Genomic DNA, 21,029 nt, shown 5'->3' on the forward strand with positions numbered 1-21,029 from the left:
ATATCTTTAAAATGTAAAAGACTGATCAACAAAATCAATCAATCATGTTTACTCAGTTTTGTTTTGTGTTTGTTTATGTGAATATTTTTTATTCATATAAAAGATAAAAATGAAGGCTGAGCCGACAAAATTGCATGAAGATTAGAAATACTGAATCCAATAATCACATAAGATTTAATAGGAAGATTGATATGCATGATATTGTCTTTTGCAAATTTGCAACTTTATATCTCATATTTGAGATTACTTAATATTGCCGTGACATGAACACTGATAAGTGGAGTGATCTAGACAGTGAAACATAAACATAAATATCAACACTATATATATATATATATATATATATATATATATATATATATATATATACAGCACTCGGCAAATCAAATTTGATGACAATAACTAATTTGTGTATAATCAACTTTGTATCATGCTTGTTGTAAATTTTGTGTTTTATATGTAGTAATAGTTACAGTACATTTATTTAAAATTTTAAGAAATGCTGTTTTTGTCACAAGTATAGGCCTATCCTTTAAATGGGTCTTATTATTATGCCCTTTTACGAAGTCTTGATGTACTAGAATATGTTTTCATGCTTGATTGTTCAAAAAATACATTATCTTTCACATATTTTACATTATTACAGCACCTCTCTCCGCAGTCTATCTCGAACCTGTCGTTTTCGATGAAGTCCCTCCTTTCCGAAATACGAAATGTGCTGTGATTGGTTAGCTGGCTCAGTGTTTTGTGATTGTCAGCACTTAGAGCCTGTTTGGAAAATGTCCCATCCCTCCATAACTGCGAGTTCTTCTCTAGTGTAAATATTAAGGATGGCGTCAATTTATAACTAATTCGAGCCCAATTCAGACCCTGACAATGTTAACAAACAAGAGAATCATGCAGAACGGATTTCATGCACAGACTTTGCAAGCACAGATTTTACAGGACATTTCAGAGTGCTTTGTTTTTTGTAATTTTCTTATACATTTTATATACGATGTTATCCACCATTTAATCGTGATATTTGTCGGAAAACTAAGGTAATACAAACAGTAATCGATCACTAAACCATGGTTAATTTTCCTAAGGAGCAGTGAACCATCTTACAAAAGCGAGGGCTTACACAAGCTGTTCTCCATAAAATGTGCAGTGCATAGATAAACGTTTGGGTTATAATGTTCAGGAACAGTGTTTAAAATAAGTTTTAATTCTTGAAAAGGGGATTCTGTTAAATAAAAACATTTCCTTTGGAATGGACTTTGAGCTTTGTAACCTTGCAGATCGTTTTTATGCTCAAATAGCAACATTACACACTAACTAAAGTGGAAAAAGTGGAAAAAGTTGAAAAGCATAATAGGAGCCCTTTAATTAAATGGCACAGAGCTCAGCTCAATGAAACGGTAAGGCATCCCCCTCTAGTGGCGAGATCCGCACTGTTTACAGGGCACCACAGAGCTCTTGAACGAGCTGAGCTGTCCATGGTCCTGAACCAAAGAGGACCGGCAATGCTGCTGTCCATGGTGCTGAAGTATGTTTAAGAATGTTACAAAGAATTGACAAAGTAAAGGCTTGGTTCTTTTATGGAATCCCAAATTCTGCACCAAATGAAACAAATATCATGTTCCTATTTCAGGTTCATATTTCAAGTCATTAGTCTATTTATTGCTCCCCAATTGCAGTGACTTTCCTATCAAACCCTCCCCTTTCTTTCTTTATTTATTTCAGTGCTCAGTGACCCAGTAGAGTCTTGGCTGAACTGACATTTATTGTTTTGAATCGCCCGTTTCTATGACCTATAGGTTTTAATGAAAAGGAGCCATCGCTATTTGATTAATTGTTATAGCAAAGGACATCCAATAAAAATCCATGTTACAGCAGGTTGATTTACGTGTGTGACTACAAGACTTGACAGTTCGTTTGTGCTGGATGAACTTAAAAATTATAACCCGGCCGTAATAATTCCCACACTCTGTGTGTGCGCGCGCACGCGCTCTGGCAACCGAACCAAGCGAAGGCAAGTAAACTGTATAAGGTTTCGTTAGGTGGTAAAGGAGATCCATCTGACCGCTTTATATCTGGTTTCCTGCTCTTTCCCTATCGCAGTCTATCTCGCGTTACTTTAGTACCGTTGTGTTTTAGTTTTTAGTGTTGCAAACTTATCGTAAACATGTTGCTAGGTTTTAAACTCCGTACGTTACAGCAGAGTTGGCTCGCGCAGTAGCGAAGAGAGGTGGACGCCTCGCTGAGTCGTGTTACTTTGCGTCTTGATTTTAAATAGGAGGAATGGGGTTAGTGAAATGCCAACTCTCTGGAAACAGATAGTGTTCTCCTTCGCTTCTATACTCAGCATCGGTTCTGTGGTACTTCTGGTCGTGGCACTGTCCACCGAGCGCTGGGTCACCGGAACCACATTGTGTCAGACTGGAGTAGATCTGGTGAACGCGTCTAGTCTAGAGCTCGAACAGTTCACGGGACACATTTACTACGGCCTCTTTCAGGGCGGGAAAACACGGAGATGCGGGCTCGGAATCCGCCGCTCCAAAATATACAGTAAGAGCACTAACGTGTTGATTGATTAAATAAGATTCCCCTCTGATTAAACATTCAAGCTCTGTACACATATTATAATGAATAACATTTATTTAATGTAGGCTATAGGCTATAGCTTATTATTAGAACAGGTCTTTGAATTTTGTTTTAATCTCTAGTTGTTGTTTTGTTGATATTTTTGTCTTTTTTTTTTATTAATAGGCCTACTTTTATTACAAATTATTTAAGTATTACATTTCTAAATTGATTTAAAAAATATAGAAAAAGACATTTATCTTACAAACTATTTCTATTTCAAATAAAATAATGATTTCTGAAGTATCATGTGAGACTGAAGTAATGGCTGCTAAAAACAAATCAGCTTTGCCATCAAAGAAATAAATTACATTTGAAAAATTACAATAAAATTATTTAAAATTGTTATAATATTTCACAATATTACAGATTTTACTGTGATATACATATTACACTTTTACTTTTGATTGAATATAAATGAAATCTCTGAACGATAGATAAATAGATAGATAGATAGATGGATAGATAGATAGATAGATAGATAGATAGATAGATAGATAGATAGATAGATAGATAGAAGTCCAATTTTGTGAATCTGATCTCTCTCTCTCTCTCTCTTTCTCACAAATTCTGCAGTTTTCCCAAAGCTCATCAAAAAAATCAACAGTGGTCTTCACATGATCATTATCTTCTTCCTTTTCATTGCTATTGGCTTTGCAGTGCTCAGTTTAGCTTTCTGTATATATAATGCCAGAAAAGTTCCTTATCAATCTATCAAAGGACCTTTTGGCATCTACCTCTGGAATTTCATTGCAGGTAAGTCAACATAACACAAAACCTAAGATACAATGTTTTACACCTCATGGATAATAAACCCTAAATCAACAATATCAACCATAACAAATTGTGAATCACTACTTTTTTCAGTTTCTAATCATACACTTGTCAAATCTTTTTCAATCTCTTCTCTCAGCTCTGTTCAGTGCAATGGGCTTTGCGTGTTTCCTTGCAGCAATTCAGTGCCATCAGCTCACGAAACATGTGGCTAACTACCGTGAGAGCCTTTTTACCCTTGTGATCCTTGAGGAGAATCTTGGCTTCTCCTTCTGGTTGTGCGTTGCCAGCGCTGTAACACATGGAGCTAACATTCTTGTAGTAGCCTCCAGTAAAATACATCTGCCTAAAATACAGACTAAGAAACCCGAAGAACCCTCAGCCACCGGAGAAGACTTCCTCTATTAAAGAACAAGAACGAGCTGAAAGGTTTGACTGCAGGGTCAGAGAGGAGGCTGTGCAGATGAGCCAAACAGAATGCTCATGTGACCCGACATCTAACCTGAGGTGATTTATGGGGTGATATGAGCTGATTTATGACTACGGACTATGGAGTTTCTCTAAACTGTTTTATTTTGGAGCAAATAAGTAAAAAGAAAATTACTTTAAAATGCTGGGTTTTTTTTGTTTTTTGTGGAGGCCAGCAAAATGTTGTTTGACTGACAGGTTATGGACGACTGCAGGGCTTCCAGACTGAAATGTGACATTTTGTATGTCTTTACCACCAAGCAAGTTAAATATTAATGTTATCTCACTTTTTTTTTTTAGAGCTATACTGAGAAAGATGTAATAATGCATTCCCATATGAAGATATAACGAGTCAATAAACTTTTAAACACGTTATAAACACGTTTAAAATCTTCCCTTTTTGGCAGACAAGCTCTAAACATGCTAAACAACCATTATCACAACAGATATGTACAGTAACAAACAGCAGGGCTGTATCTGGCTATTTTGATTTGATACTTTTTGTAAATTATTTAAATAAGCTGTCTCTTAATAAGCATTGAAATAATTCAGCAACTTATGTACACAAAATATTTTTTTCGTTTCAAACAGAACGATACTAACGTGCAGTGGTTCCACGTAGTTAGATAGCAATGCAATAGTTTTGCAAGTGCACTGTATCAAAATCTAAACTAATTGATTGTACATTTATTTTCCAGTTAACTTTCTTTATACATCTAGTGCAGTGGTTGAGTGGTCCTAGGTTACATCCAGCATGTCAGAATTATTTTAGTGTGCTTTTAAATAATGCTAATCTCTAAACACACAATGTATTAAATAAACAATAAATTGACAATGCTTATAATAAAATAAGAAATAATACAATTTCTTCAACAACATTGTTTTTCTCTTTCAGTGCCAATTTTTTTTAAGAGTGTTTTATTAAAACACATAAATTAGGCCAAGTCCAAGCTAATTTTACATTTTTGTTTCGTAATATTAACATTCGAAGTAAATAAAATTTAATGAAACAATAATATCACATGTTGATGCCTTCGTTTCTCAAATATAAATTTAGTAAACCTTGTCCTATAATTCTGTGGACAAAACAAAGTCTTTAATGACATTCTGTTTTATTTAGAGTTCAATTTACAGATATAATACAGGTTATATGATGGTGATTGGTGCATTTAATGAAGTGATTATTTAAAATCTTTTATATAAGATAGATGTTTTCATATTACTGACTTGAGATTTTATTTCCACATGTGAAAGGAACATTTTCGTTTTTTCTGGACAAAAGTTTTTTTGGGGTTGTATAGCCAACCCAACACTTGCACACAGGGCACGAGAGACCTCTGTTACGAGAGTACCTGCCTTTACGTGCACACCCTGGGGTAAAAAGTGGGACCCTTTACTTTAGTTTAGGCTACTGGGAGGCTTAGCATTAGGGACCCCCAGGTGACTTTGTGAAGCTGGAAATAGGGCATCGCCTTTAAGGTTGGTTAGTGGGCAGCAGAGGGCGCCCTAGACCGTAACCAACCCTAACCCTAAGCCCACACTCTTCACACTGTATAGTCTGTATAGGAAGAGTGGAACAGGTAGAAAAAGATGGGGGGGTAGAGATAGATAAAGTAAAGGGAAGGCCACAGGAAGAGTAGAATGGGGAAAATTAGTGGGAGAAGAGATGGGTATATGGGAGGGCATAGTGGAAAGAATAAGAGGAGAAATTGCAATAATACATGAACAGAAAGGAAATGGACAGCAGGATGGAACTAAGAGGAGTAAAGAGACATCAACAGTTCTCTTTTGGGTCTTATATGTTCACGCCTCATTTCTGTAAAAATTAATACGCTATATCTACTCAATAAAATTGTGGCAACAGATTACAAGCAATATTATTAATTAAATGTAACAAATTAGAATTGAGTAATAATTAATCAAATTAATTCCTTAAAAGTTAACCATTTAAAATGAGTCAAATTTACAAATAAAAAAATAAAATAAAAAATCTGAATAACAGACAGACGTCAAAGATGAATTAAGAACTCTTTATTTTTTATTGCCAACATTGAAGACACCTGATGTTAACAAGCAGAATCACTGAAGGAGAAAACCGTAATTGTAAGTCACCATTATGGTGGTCAGTGTTTGCTTTATTTGGGCTCTTGACCCTTAAATCATTAACTTTAGATTTTGTTTGGCTGCTGTACCTGAGTTATAACAGCCAGATGAACAAATAGAAAAGATGATCTGATGGTGTTGATTATTTCAGAATCATTTGACCTGCTCTCTCCTGGCACTGCCATCACACCATTTGCGGGGAAGAAATGTCATCAAAATGAATAAAAAATCTATTTAATGAGTTCCTGTTTTTTTAGGCTATATTTATAACATAAGTCCATGATATATGAGTTATTACACAAGCAAGAGTGCCATTTTCCCTACATCGGCAGCGCAAATGTGGCATTGATTTAATACAACAATTCAATAAACAACAAATTACTAATCTTTCATAGACACATTCTGTTTGTTTTTGCTCTGTCAAAGAAAAAAAGAACAAACAGCAGAACGGTTGCGTCTCCGAGCAAAACGGTGTTTTATTCCTCAAATAATCTATTTGAACGAATCACATGAGTAAATGATTCAGTTAGGGGTCCGTGTCATGCGAAACAAATATTAAAGCATAATCTTTTTTACCCGTGAACAAATTATACGAACCATCTTGATAAAAAAATTTAGGTTTCTTAAACAAAACGGAAAAAACTAAAATCAAACCGTTTCTCATTTCTCTTTATTTCTTTTTAAGTAGATAATCACCCAAATGTGACCAAAATGTGCCGTTAGGCTATTCATAAATACAGTAATTGCTTAGCTAATTAAATTAATGAAGGATTCAACTCACTCATTAAGGCTGCCACCTCCTTTTTTCATGTAATTTTTTTTTTTTTTTTTAACTAGTCCTCATTAACACAAATTTATAGACAAATAAAATGTATTTACTTTCACATATGGATTTATATGATCACAGTGTGCAGTCTTTGACTCTGAATGAGACATTATAAGTAAAAATATACACATGCAATTGTTGCCAAAAACAACAATAGACGAGAACAATTATAAGCATCGAGGTGATGGGCTGGAAGGATCCACATCAGAGAAAATATATTGATCTGTGTACTTCACTGTTATGCACTGCATTGAATGATTCACTTTCTGCTGCTGTTCTAGGTAAACAGTTATTCAAATTAGTTCAAATTGTTTCACTTTAAATTACACGTTTTATGTTTTAATAGTCAGGAAGAGTCATGGATCTTTCAACTTTTAGTTTGCACATTTTTTTATTTACACAGGAGAGGTGAGGAGGGATGATGGTCTGCATTGAGGAGTTGTAGTTGCGAGTCCACAAGTGCATCAGTTTCAGATCGTTCATGTAGCGTTCAAGCAATAACTCTTTTTTCTCTTTGCTCCTTTTCCTTGATTATTTTCTTCTCCTCCTTTTTCTTGTCTTTCTCCTGTGCCCAAGTGAACAGAACAAGTGGCACTTTTCTCTTGCACTTTTTCTGGACGTTCCCATTGTGCTGGGTCTCATTCTTGGGGCCGTCAGGAGAGCTTATCGTAAATGAGCTTATCGATCTCAGAGGCATCATCCGAATGGCCTTGTATGGCCTTGGAGTCTCCCATTTCACTGGGGTCACCTTCCTCTTCCTCAAATCCCTGGACCTCCACCACTTTGCTTCCCCACACTTGCTCCTGCATCTCGCTGTCCTTCTACAACCAAGCAACCATCTTTCTCGGATTAATTTCAGCCTTTTGAAGTTTGAGGGCGTTCAACCTTGGGTAAGTCAGTAACCTGGATAGTCTTCCCTGTGTACTCCACTTACTCGTTCTCCTCATCCTCAATGGCAACCAGCATGAGTTGTGGAGGTGACTCAAACTGGGAAGAAGTGAACGGATAAGGCTTCCGGCTGGGAGGACGTCGCAGAGCAACGACTTCATCAGGTGCAGGAGTGGGGCTCGGAGGAAGCCGTTTGGGATGACGCTCTTGGGATGAAGAGCGTCGGATGGAAAACAGTTCATCAGGTGCTGGAGTGGGGCGTGGAGGAACCGCCAATGGAACCATCTGGGATGAAGAGCGTCGGAGGTAAACAACTTCATCGGGACATGGAAGAATATCCAACAGTTTTGAAGGATCCACTCGAAGCGAAGAACACGGAAGGGATAACGCATTCTCAGGTGCTGGAGTTGTTTTCTGAGGATGCACGGGTGCTTGTGTCACTGGCAGCTGGGGATTGAAGCGAGCGGATGGTAGAGCAAGGTGTCCGGAGACACTTGTAAGCATTGGTAGCTCTCCCTCTATTGGCTTTGAGAAGGAAGATCTAACTGTAGTATGCAGAGGTTTGACCTCCACAAGACGTGGCGTTGGCTCTGTGATCTTCCGTTCCTTCCATTTTCTCTCCGTCCTTTTCTTTTCTCCAGCTTCTCTAAGCTCACTTCCTCCCTCCATCAACTTTTCCAGACTGTGCATCTCTCTTTTTTTCTGGTGCACACATCCTCTCTTCTTTATCTTTATCAGAGTGTTACTCTGTCTATTTCAGCCTCATATTGATGACCCACCCTTATTGTTCTTCACCTCTCTTTCCTCCTCTCTCTCTCCAAGCTGGTTCTTCTCAGGTACCTTGCGGCATCTCTTCCTGCCCTTCCCGTCATTGGCAGTGAAGTCGAAGGCCTCACACTCCTCTGGAAGTTTCTCTCCTGCCGCTAATTCTTGCGCTTCATGCAGTAGTTCTGATGTTCCAGCAAACAGATGTGGCAATTGCACAGCTTAGAGAATGTAAAACTGTAAGGAAAAACATGATTTAAACTAAATTAATTTATGTTCTGCACCATCGAACCTGAAATGTATCCATTATTTATAAAATCTACCTGTACATTTGATACTTTATTCCTTAAATTTTAATGTCAATGACTTTAATGCTTTTACTTGAGTCAATATCCATTTGGGTATCCTTACTTTTTTCCTAAATATGATAATTGGATACTTTGCACAACACTATAATGAATTAAACATTTAGTTGGTGAACAGATGACCCTAACATTCAGCTGCAGAATGTTCCGATAATCTTAGGAATTCATTTTTCCGTCTATGATACCAGAACTGCAGAACTACACATCACAGCAGTCTGGGGACAGCAGTGCCAGGCCGGCAGCCTCAGTGTGGTGCTGACAATCACGTATCCCGCCCCAACCACTAACCCTACTCCTCACAACAACAATAATCTCTACCTTAAAAAATACCCAACCCCACTCCAGCACTAAACCTACCCTTAATAATGCTATAAGCTCTACCCCAACTCCGGTCTGAGACCGTCCTCAGACGGCTGTGGCGTATGGCTCTGCCGTTCTACAGTCGGTTATTATTGGCTTAAGTTAGCAAACCATGATAAGCCCTCCACCATACAGCAGTTTGTTGCCCATTTGTGAACTACATGTTTTGACCAACAGAGTGCATCATTGAAGCGGTCCTGACTCACATTATTGTGCCCTAAGGTGAGGTCAGCAACGCATGAGGGTCTCTGCACCTCTTACCTATGTATTGTATACCTATTATTGCTATTAAATAAAACAAATGATCAAATTAAAATGATATTTAATGATTGCATGGGCAATTTAAAAAAATCATGTATTATTGGAAAAAAAAGTTTTTATAAATTGTATAAATATCACTAACACTGATGAATAAGTAAGTGTTATAAGGGAAGGCTATTAAATAGCAGTCCCAAACTAGTTTTTGTACTACAATATAGTTAGTAAGTTGGTATTAACCACCACTGTCATAAAACCAAAAAGTGAAAAGAAAACATTAAGTGACTGTGGTTTTGGCTTAAGTTTACCAGAAAGTACAGTTGGTAAATAATAAATACAGCATGTTCTTTGACGTTTGGATGCATTTCTGTGGGGAGAAGAAAATGGAAACCTCAGTATGTGTGTGTGGTCGAAACACAGGATATCCAACAGCACTCTGCCATTAGCATCACAACCACAAAAGCATGAAGAATCTAATAGAACTGGTCCCTGCGCACTTAGTCCCTTTGTGTCAGTTATTAACTTCTGCTCATTGGAAAATATTGAAGGGTGTGGATTCTGGAATGCACTGCTGCTTTAATGTATATATAATGAGTGATTATAATCAAGGTATTAATCAATATGTTCCTTCTAAATATCAAATGAGTTGAATGACTTCTCTGGAGATTTTACTTTGTTATAGAAGTTACCAGTGTGATTACTGAAAGGTTCTTTTCATGTATTCTCTAATGTCTGTATTTGATATCCGAATGCCGTAACAGTGCTTGCTCATTTAGCCCGGCTTCCAGAAATTAAATATGGAAAGATGTTTTGTTTTGTTAAGAAATGTCTTCAACATGTGTCAATACATTCATCTGTTTTTCTAGGGTACTGGGACAGCAATGGTCAAGTCAAGTCAAGTCACCTTAATTTATATAGTGCTTTTGACAATATAGATTGTTTCAAAGCAGCTTTAGATTGATAATAGGAAATGAAAGTAACAGAGATTGTTTTGGCTTTACAGCAGCTCTAAAATAAAGTTATTGTCCAGCTAAAGTTAGTTTTGATTGATTCACTTCCGTCACAACGATCATTAGTTATTAACTTAGTGGCTGCTTACACGACAATGGTTCTAACAGAAAACGATCTGGCTGCTCATTTGCACAAAACAGTGCCTGATGCCTTATGGCACAAACCATGAAATAGGATCCAAGGTACAAGCTTTGAAAAATGTATAATACAGAATTTTTTATCGCTTCCGCGTAGGCATGTGAACCGGAATTATCCCGACAACGTTTTATCTGTACAGAGGTAAAGGGAAGGGAAGGAGGCCTTCACAGGGGAGAGACTAGTTGACACTTCAGGACTGCGTTGTCGTCATGTCCAGCCGCAGGTCCTTCATCAGATCCAGATATGGCCTGGATCCGACGGACTGCGGTAAACCTCAGGATAAACAGAAAGACTAATATTAGTGTAGACGCCATCCTTCTTATGATGTAACAAGTACATCAGGATTTATGGTTCCGGCTGACCTAATCTATGCAGCCTAAAGGTCAATTTATACTTCTGCGTCGAGTGTACGCCGTAGGCTACGCACGTAGGCGACGCCGTCGTGAGCATTTATACTTCTGCGAATGTCTGTGTTGCTCTGCAGTTACACCGCCGAAACGCTAGTTGGCGCGGGTGGGTTTTAATGTTCCACTGTGTTTACATTCCTCGCGGCTGTCTGAGCAATGGCGACTGAAGGAGTCATACAGATGGCTGTATTTCCGCACTTCTTCAAGCAATCTCTCGGTCACTTGGTCTATTTCCATGGCTCTTCACTGATCTTCGGAATTTAAAAATGGCGGGCGGGCGGTGCAGAGTGCAGAAGATCATTCCGGAAATGCGTAGGAGGAAACGCGATGCTATCCAGCCGACCAATCACAGATCTTGCGGTCCGCGTCGCCGCGACGCGTAGTTACATTTTTGAGGAGGTGCGCGTCAGGGTACGGCGAAGGGTACGACGTATGGTACACGTCAATGCGTATGCTACGCCGTACCTTCTACGCGCACCCGACGCAGAAGTATACATTGGCCTTATAACATTGAATTATAGAAGTCTATAATAAGTTATGTGTATGCTAGGTCAAAGAGATGTGTCTTTAGTCTAGATTTGAACTGACAGAGTGTGTCTGCTTCCCAGACAATGTTAGGAAGACTGTACCAGAGTTTTGGTGCTAAATAGGAAAAGGATCTACCGCCAGCAGTGGATTTGAATATTCTAGGTATTATCAACGGGCCAGAATTTTGAGATCGCAAAAGACGTGACGGACTATAATGCGTTAAGAGCTCGCTAAAGTACTGGGGAGCTAAACCATTTAGTGCTTTGTAAGTAATCAGCAATATTTAAAAATGTATACGATGTTTAATAGGGAGCCAATGCAATGTTGACAGAACCGGACTAATATGGTCATACTTCCTGGTTCTGATAAGAACTCGAGCTGCTGCGTTTTGGACCAGCTGTAGTTTGTTTATTAAGCGTGCAGGGCAACCACCCATAAAAGCATTACAATAATCTAGCCTTGATGTCATGAACGCATGAACTAACTGTTCCGCATTTGTCATTGAGAGCATTTGACGTACTTTAGATATATTTTTAAGATGGAAAAATGCGGTTTTACAGATACTAGACACGTGACTTTCAAATGAAAGATTGGTATCAAAGAGCACACCCAGGTTCCTAACCGACGACGAAGACTTGACAGAGCAGCCATCAAGTGTTAGACAGTATTCTAGGTTAGTACGTGAGGGCATTTTTGGTCCAATAATTAGAATCTCTGTTTTTTCAGAATTAAAGGGATAGTTCACTTTGAAATTAATTTTTGGTATGTTTTAGCTTACCTCAAGGGCATCCAAGATGTAGGTGTCTTTTTTTCCGCAGTAGTTTCAATTTTGATATTTTTAGGTCAAACCGTTCTTGTCTGTCAGTCATATAATGCAGGTCTATGGTCACGTCACGGTCTCAAAACACAAGCACAGAGTCCAAATTAAAACAATTCCCCATCGTAAGTACACATTGATGGCCTAAGACACGAAACGAGCGGTTTGTGTGAGAAAACGAACAGTATTTATATCGTTTTTACCTCTTATACGCAGACATGTCCGAGTGATCTGATCTGACGTGTACGCAGACTGGTGCATAGATATATACACTAGATGTCGCCTTAAAGACATTCGTTCCAATGAACTGCCGTAGACAAGGCGACATCTAGTGTGTATATATCTATGCACCAGTCTGCGTACACGTCAGATCAGATCACTCGGACATGTCTGCGTATAAGAGGTAAAAACGATATAAATACTGTTCGTTTTCTCACACAAACCGCTCGTTTCGTGTCTTAGGCCATCAATGTGTACTTACGATGGGGAATTGTTTCATTTGGACGACGGGGAATTGTTTTAATTTGGACTCTGTGCTTGTGTTTTGAGACCGTGACCATAGACCTGCATTATATAACTGACAGACAAGAACGGTTTGACCTAAAAATATCAAAATTGAAACTACTGCGGAAAAAAAGACACCTACATCTTGGATGCCCTTGAGGTAAGCTAAAACATACCAAAAATTTATTTCAAAGTGAACTATCCCTTTAAGTAGTAGGAAATTACTAGTCATCCCGTTTTTTATTTCAGCTATGCATTCTGTTCATTTTGTGAATTGGTAAGTTTCGTCAGGGCGTGAAGAAATATAGAGCTGAGTATCATCAGTATAACAGTGAAAACTAATGCCATGCTTCCTAATGATATCTCCTAAGGGTAGCATGTACAGAGTGAACAGCAACGGTCCTAGTACTGAGCCTTGTGGTATGCCATACTGAACATTTGATCGATAAGACATCTCTTAATTTACTGCTACAAACTGATAACGGTCCGATAAGTATGATTTAAACCATGCTAATGCAATTCCACTAATGCCAACATAATTTTCAAGTCTATTTAAAAGAATGTTGTGGTCAATGGTATCAAATGCAGCACTAAGATCGAGTAACACTAATAGCAAATCATTTGTGACTCTAATGAGAGCTGTCTCAGTACTATAGTACGGTCTAAATCTGGACTGAAAATCCTTGCAGATACCATTTCTTTCTAAAAAGGAACATAGTTGTGAGGATACTGCCTTTTCTAGTATCTTTGACAGAAAAGGTAGATTCGAGATCGGCCTGTAATTGACTAATTCTGTAGGATCAAGTTGCGTTTTTTTAACTGCGTTATACTAAAGTGTCCTCTCCTTGAGAGAAAGAACGCATTATCTTGATGTTTTGAGACGACTCTCCGGATTATAGTTAGAGCCTGGCCAAATCCAACCTTGGAAAAGCTGTGTGTCGGTGTGTGTGTTAGTCTTTTTGGTTACAGGTTAAGGAACCACTGGCATTATTGGAGATTGACTGAGCTGTTGTTCGGGACAGGCTGGTGCCCAGCAACCCAAATCTGAGACCTGGAAGGTCACGACACGCCTAACTTCAGGGTCCGAGTGTCAGCTGCATAATCGTTGGAGATATGCTTCAGTCTATGTGTATATGTGTGGAAAAATTACTATGTTTATCTATTTCTTAGCCAATGAGAATCATTTAACCTGAAGCAAGGACGTAGCTTAGGCCTTGGTGAAGGGTATAACTGCTGTGATCTTTGTAACTGTAAGGGGGGCGGCCTACAAACTTCATGTGAGTCTTGAAGCTGACTTCTGCTGATGAAACTGCAAACTATCTTCAGAAAATCTTTTCTTGAATTTATTATAATTCTGACTCCGGGTCTTCATTCATCATATCTGGTTCTGGGTCTTTGAATGTAAAACCCCTTACAGTAATGATCAATTTCCACATCCTTTCTTGAGAAAGACAGACAGAGTAAATCTGTGTGTGAGTAAATTCCACACAGAGACATTATGATTATTTGATAAAAAACTGTGGCTTATTTTATGAATCCCTATACATTTGTGAGCAGTGTTTCTCAAGTGGTCAAAAATACTCTAGAGATTTAGAGGAGAAATAAATCCTCATAACTACAGTATCTTTATGATTCTCTTGCAACCTGTTGCTTTTTTAAAAGAAATTAATGATATATGTCATTCATGTTTTTACAGAAATTAAAAGGTATTTAGAATTTAGTAATTTACAGTACATTAAAGTCCATATCTACTCTTGACTTTGTACCTAACACTTGACTGATTAATGGCTAAAATGGCTAGTTTGGAAATCATTGGTGATTGGAAATTGTTTGAAGTGACAACTATTGTTTTGAAGTAAAATAATATCTGCACTACTGTTTTAATATACAACTGAGTTACAGATTATAACTAGGAAAAAAACACAAGAATGTAAGGTTTGCATGTTAATGTTTTCACATCTTATGTTTATGGAAAAAAATACATATTGTTAAAAACATAATATATATTATTATAAATGTATGGCCATAACATGCATATTTTTGGACTGTAAATGCTTTAGTTTCCTGAAGGAACCTTATTTTGTTTTAGTCCATTGTCTCAGAGTTCATTTGAAAATCCTTGGACTTTTTCCCGGCACAGATTATTGGATGTGGCAAAATCAATACAGTGTAATACTTGAAGCACTTCAAGGCATCCCATTGTCTTTCCCCGGATTCAGACTCCTTGGCAGAATAAAAAAAGATTTCACATCACTGGTAATAGTGGGTAAGTCTCCAGTTCTGTCCACTCTGCCACAATTCACTACAATATTTATAGACGTAAAAGAATCATAGATAGATACATAGATGTATGCTACAGCGCCACAAAATGTAGTGAAGATGAAATACTGGAAAGACGTTTATCTGTGCTTTGGTGTTCTGAGCGACTATAATGCTGATATAAAAGCACTATGGACAGGATGTAAACCACCATTTAGCTGAGCTTTTATCTAAAGTGACTTTTCACACTTTTTACAGGGAAAGTCAACAGGAGGTCTTGACAATTCAAAGGTGACAGTTCAACAGCTTATAATGTTTTAGTTACCAGATCCACTACCCCACACTACAAGACTGAGAGACTTGAGTGTTGTGTTTTAGTCTCGCACAGAAAAATTAAGCTTCGAAGAATGTTACAATTATTACCTGATTTACATACAGAAATAGGTGGAAATGATAATGAAGCAAAGATTTAATCAAATGTGCCCACCCTTCTTACTTTATTGAAAAACATAGTGACACTTATACAATTTACTATACCTCAATCTTTTATGCAAATATTAGTTCATAAACTTTTAGACAATCAACCTTCCAAGGATAATGTCATGATTCCTGTCATGTGTTCCCCTTATCTTGTGTGGACTTTTATGTTATTTTCTGTTTTGCGCATTAAAAGTTAACGGTTTTCTATTTCAATATATTTTAAAATGTAATTTATTCCTGTTATTTCAATTTATTGAACCTTTTGCAACATTATAAATGTCTTTACTTTCACTTTTAATAAATTTTTGATCACTTCAATATCAAATTTGCTGTGGGTTTCAGCACTTGTCTCATTACTTCTCTCTTAAGGATAGTTCACCCAAAAATGAAAATTCTTTCATTGTTTACTCATACTCTTATCATTCCAATCCCGTATGTGTCACAAGTCCACCATTCCTCCCTCACTGCAGCACTCCTTCACTCACACTCTAAACTACAATTCCCAGCATTTCTCCTGCTCATTACCTGCATGCACTTACTCAGCCATCACCATATTTAAGCACACACCTCAGTCACACAGATGGTCTGGTCTTGTCACTCACCCATATGAAAGACTTACCTGACTGCCTGCCTGTTCATTCGTCATCTGTTCATCCAGCTCCCGCGGCAGTCCTCTGAATCCTCTCCAGCCCGATTACCTGTGGAAAAGATACAAATACTTTATTCAGCTAAGTTAACAGTTTGGATTCTCAAGCATTGCCTTCAGTTCCTGTGTTGTGTTTTCCTGAAGTTCCTCATTAAAACTCTGTGTTGAATCCACTTATGTTGTCTGTTCTCTTCTATTTGTGACAGAAGACCAGACCATCACAGAATGAATTCAACAAGCTTAACTCCATTCAATAACCATGCAGCAGTGTATCCAGTTCACCCTGCTGACCTACTCTTCTCCCTTTCCCAAGATTCCCGGCGGCTGGAGGATTATGTGGAGGAGTTCCTTAAGTTCGAAATGTGCATTTTCATGTCTACTCAAAAAAAGGGGGGTGACAGTTAACAGGTTAAGCTCTCCCATCTGGTGCCCTGGTGGTCTTCTGGAATGGACAAATAATGAACTTCGACAAATACTTTCACGAGTCCACCGTTCCTCCCTCGCTGCTGCATTCTCTCACTCACATTCTAAGCTACAATTCCCAGCATTCCTCCTGCTCATCACCTGCAGCATACAGATACACCCGGTAAAACTTCCAGCTACAACTCCAGAGTCAAGCCAACTTCTGGACCCCCAGCCACTAACACCTACCCATCCCACCCAGGGCTCAAATCAAACATTAGTAAAAGGATTTTTTTAAATACTTCCCTATCACTGAATAAATATATTGATGTTTAACATCTTAAAAATCAATATTTTTTTTCACATTTTGTGAATCAATGATGATGTGGGCTTATTTGAAACACATGCGGGCTTAAATGATGCCAAAGTACCAATTAAGCCCATGCCAGACAAATATCTTAATTTTATATTCTAAAATTTACATCAACTAATTAATACATTTTCAAATGAGATTAATCTTGCATTTTTTAACAAATTATTTTTCTTACAAACCATGTCAATACCTATGAAAAAATCCTAGACTTAGATTTTGATGGGTTTAATAGTTACACTAACCCTATCTCTTTAATCCATTACTACTCCATTACCTAAGGAACTGCACATGCGAGAATTAAACAAATCTAACTCATGATCATCCTTTAGAACTGACTTTAACAGCGGCCACAAGTCAACCCTCAAAGACCAACTAAAAGCTACTCTGAAGACTAAAAGCATAGGTAATTTCCTTCTTTTGGGTAAATAGTCCCTGAGTGTATAGTTTCAGGTAGCTGAATTTTGTTAATTATTAATTAGTTAGCCTTCTGAAAACACAGAGAGATTTTAAGAAGGCCTATAAAGCTACCAAAAAGTCTGTATCAGATGCGATCAGAACACTTGTTTGTATGAACGTGTTTTGTGGCTATAAATTATGCATCTGTAGATCCGCTGGATATCAAATCTTAAGAGGTTGATGGGACCACAGTCAATATGTGGCCTATCCCTGTAGAGGTTATAATTATAATGGTTTCTAACTGCACCTCTTACGATGGAGATTTAAGAGGGAAATGTGTTTTCATAACTAATGATGTATTTTCCCCCAAGGCCACTTAAGTTCAATCAGTCAGACATAGCTCATCTAAGCCAGGAGTGAGTTTGTTAGTGGTTGTGTGTGTGTGTGTGATCAGGTTATAAAACACTAAAAGCTTTCACATATAGGTTAAGAATAAAGGGAGAGCAAATTCAACAAATAACAGAGATGAAATGTAGAGGAAGGAAGATGTGTGCACTGCAGCCAATATTTCAGGCTTGTACGGGTGGACTGCTGTATCATATTTGTAATGAGAAAAAAAAGAAAAAAAAGAAGAAAAAAAACTGAAACTGCTCATTTATAAGCAGGAATTCCAATGTATATATATCAAATATTACTACAATTTATGTTTGCTCATTTATTTGTTTTTGAATCCATTGTGTAATCCAAAAACATATTTGATATTATTAGACATTATCTGACTGGTGTTATAATTAAAATATATAAATAGTTGATATATTATCTATGATATATAAATGTTATAATTTCAAAATATTTGTGGCAACACGTACAGTACACAAACTATTGATGATGATTCTTGACACATCCCCCCCAAAAAAAGGCTTTAAAAAATCATATTTCCATCATGGATTAATTTCAAATCAGCTTTTGAGAACCAAAAATAAAAATAATGGCACAATTCAATTGAAAATGCACAGTAGGTATGGAGAGAGAGAGAGAGAGAGAGAGAGAGAGAGAGGTGGGGGGTGGAAGGAGGGCAATAAACCCCACAAACCAGGTCCACCTCCAGAAAACATTTTATCCCTCACTCTGCTCTTGCTCTCTCACACACTTAAATTAATTTTCTCTCACTTTTTCTGCCTGAGATGTCATCTCTGCTGAGGGAGGAGATGGACAGAGTCTTGTTCCGACCGGAGGGACAGAAGCTGGTGGAGTTTATAGAAATAGAGGAGCGACATCAGGGACGGCATTTTCTCTGTGTTTCTAGTAAGAAAATTCACCTTATTTTGTGCATAATTATTTGATGTGGCATGCGCTATTTTCCATCAGATAACGGTTGAGACACTGAGGAGGAAACAAAACAGTGGGTTCATCTGGGGACATGATCAGATATTGTTTGTGAAGGAGTAAGAATGGTAAAATATATTACTTTGTTTGATGAAGGGGTAGAATAAAAACTAGAACTAATGTGTGTTTAGTATCTAAGGATAAAGAAGCTCAGATCTCGGTGGTCTTGTGTCGGAAAGTTAAGCATTCACGTACCAAGAAGCTGCAGCACTGTGGGCTGGAGGACAGCTATGAGAGAACAGAGATCTGGGCCCTGGAAGACCTTCTGATTCTGGACGGTAGAGATCCAGATATAGTGAGTTGAGTTCAAACATTCATCCCCCTTTAATTTATGATTATACCTGCTACGTAACTGCTTGAAAAACATATTACATAGTTAAATATGACCTAGACTTAAAAATAACTGCTTTGATGTGCTATATTATATTAGGAAGTGTTGTCTATTTCTTCCCATTGAAAGATGTTCAAATTGCATTTCTCTGCTGTGTTAGGATGATCCCTATTTCTTGATGCATTTCGACTCTGTGCGGTCCATCAGAGCAGTGAGCTGTGCTGCGAAATACACGTTGGCCCGTTGTCTGCTGTCCCTGAGCAGGAAGCATCACCACACGGCACTAAAACTCAAGAACTTCGACTTGACGTACATTCAACCCACTGCAATGTATTCAGATCGTGGTGACTGTGTTGTCCTTGCGCAGATCTGTTTCTATGCCTTTAATCTGGTGTGTCTTTCCTTGTGTCCTGTGCCTCTGTAGAGAAAGCAGACAAAAACTAAACTTTTGATGTTGACCAAAAAAAAAGAAGTTAATTTCAGTGTAACCTGTAAACCTTTGGGAGTGCACAAAGACCATGCTTTGTGTTTTGAGCACTTAGCTATGCTTTGAGCACTTAGACCTACACTAACTGTAACATAACTCCACAGTGTGGATGAAATCCAATTTGTGCTTGTGCAAATGCAAACACAAAAGGGTGTTTCTGATGAGCAATGCTGTGCCTTGAATTTAAATGTATTTATTAACTGTTATAAATGCTACATTTGACATATTTTTTTGCATGTTTAGCTGCTATATCAATGTATATTAAGCAAACTATATCAATATGGTTTATCACTGTAAAAAGTGAAACTATGAGATAAACTTGTGGATATTACAGCATGCACTTTTAATAATGCACTTTTTAGTTTGTCACATTTCGACTGGGCTGTACTTTACGTTTTGTAAAATAAAATATTATGACATTGCAGTAGCATTGCGAAGCATCCATAAAAATTATTTATGCCTCACTTTTAACAAATTAAACATTTGGAGAATTCGCAGAATATTTGAAACTGTGCACGATAGCTTTCATTTCTCTGCATGCATATTATGCTTGGTCTCCAGGACTCGAGCTATTGTGGGCCACTAAATCCTGATATTTTAATAGCATGTAGGCGGGCTTTTTTTTTAATATATATATATATAAACCCTGAGTACACATTACACTGATACTTACAAAATTAATCGGTATTTTATTACGTGAAAATAAAAAGCGGGTTATATAAAAAATATATAGTTGAGCGATCCTTACACAAAAATATTGCAGAATGCAACTGCAGAATGCCTCGATTGACACGTCAGGGTGTATTCCATAGAGTCGTGTATCAAAATATAATAACATCATGTAATAGTTTAAATGTGCACTGTACCACACTCTCTTTGAACGAAATGACACTTATGGCCGGTTCAGATTACACGTTTTTTTATCTTATGCGATAGTCACTGTGTCAGATTACACGATTTTGACTCCTAAAATCGTGTCGTGTCGTGGACAAGAACCATGTCAGACTACACGTTTCTTCCAGACAAGTCATCGCGTGTCGTCTTTGAAGACGCGCGTGAAGGCGAAACTAGTAGCGCGTGAAGGCGAAACTAGTTGCGCCTGACTTCCGGAAACGAACGTAAACAATGGATGAAGCGGCGATTTTCCTATTGGCTGTCTTGTGTTCAGAAAGAGATACAAAAAGAAAACCCGACAATGGACACGTTCCTGGATTGCACGAAGAGGACAGTATGGACACACACACACACACACACACACACACACACACACACACACACACACACACACTTAAACTCACATAACACACACACACTCTCTCGCTCGCTCGCTCATTCACACACACTCTCTCGCTCATTCACACACACTCTCGCTTGCTCATTCACACACACTCACGCATTCTCACTCGTAACACACTCACGCATTCTCACTCGT

At 37.8% G+C, this 21,029-nt stretch overlaps 3 protein-coding genes across 6 annotated transcripts in view; 2 read left to right on the forward strand and 1 right to left on the reverse strand.

Moving 5' to 3' along the window:
* kitb (KIT proto-oncogene, receptor tyrosine kinase b) overlaps positions 1–19,528 on the reverse strand; it is a 44,868-nt gene extending 25,340 nt beyond the window's left edge. The window contains exons 1-3 of one of the 4 annotated variants that reach the window (XM_082165523.1): positions 19,424–19,528; positions 18,564–18,637; positions 16,196–16,274 (exon numbers count right to left, since the gene is read on the reverse strand). The gene's annotated coding sequence lies outside the window, so the exon portion shown is untranslated. Of the gene's footprint in view, positions 1–16,195; positions 16,275–18,563; positions 18,696–18,974; positions 19,114–19,423 lie in introns of those variants that run through there. The other 3 variants (XM_082165526.1, XM_082165525.1, XM_082165524.1) reach the window with 3 other exon arrangements.
* clrn2 (clarin 2) lies at positions 2,298–4,665 on the forward strand (the record flags this gene model as incomplete). The annotated part of the gene is made up of 3 exons (XM_082162699.1): positions 2,298–2,550; positions 3,202–3,381; positions 3,539–4,665. 3 exons carry the CDS (start codon positions 2,298–2,300, stop codon positions 3,805–3,807), a joined length of 702 nt encoding a protein of 233 aa, XP_082018825.1. The 3' UTR covers positions 3,808–4,665.
* On the forward strand, positions 18,578–19,534 carry exoc1l (exocyst complex component 1 like; the record flags this gene model as incomplete). The annotated part of the gene is made up of 3 exons (XM_082165541.1): positions 18,578–18,698; positions 18,911–19,074; positions 19,271–19,534. The coding sequence occupies 3 exons, from the start codon at positions 18,578–18,580 to the stop codon at positions 19,532–19,534; spliced, it is 549 nt and encodes a 182-aa protein (XP_082021667.1).
* Between the last annotated feature and the right edge of the window lie 1,495 nt (positions 19,535–21,029).

The sequence above is a fragment of the Leuciscus leuciscus genome (genome assembly GCF_965113295.1).
Source record: "Leuciscus leuciscus genome assembly, chromosome: 3".
NCBI lineage: Eukaryota > Metazoa > Chordata > Actinopteri > Cypriniformes > Leuciscidae > Leuciscus > Leuciscus leuciscus.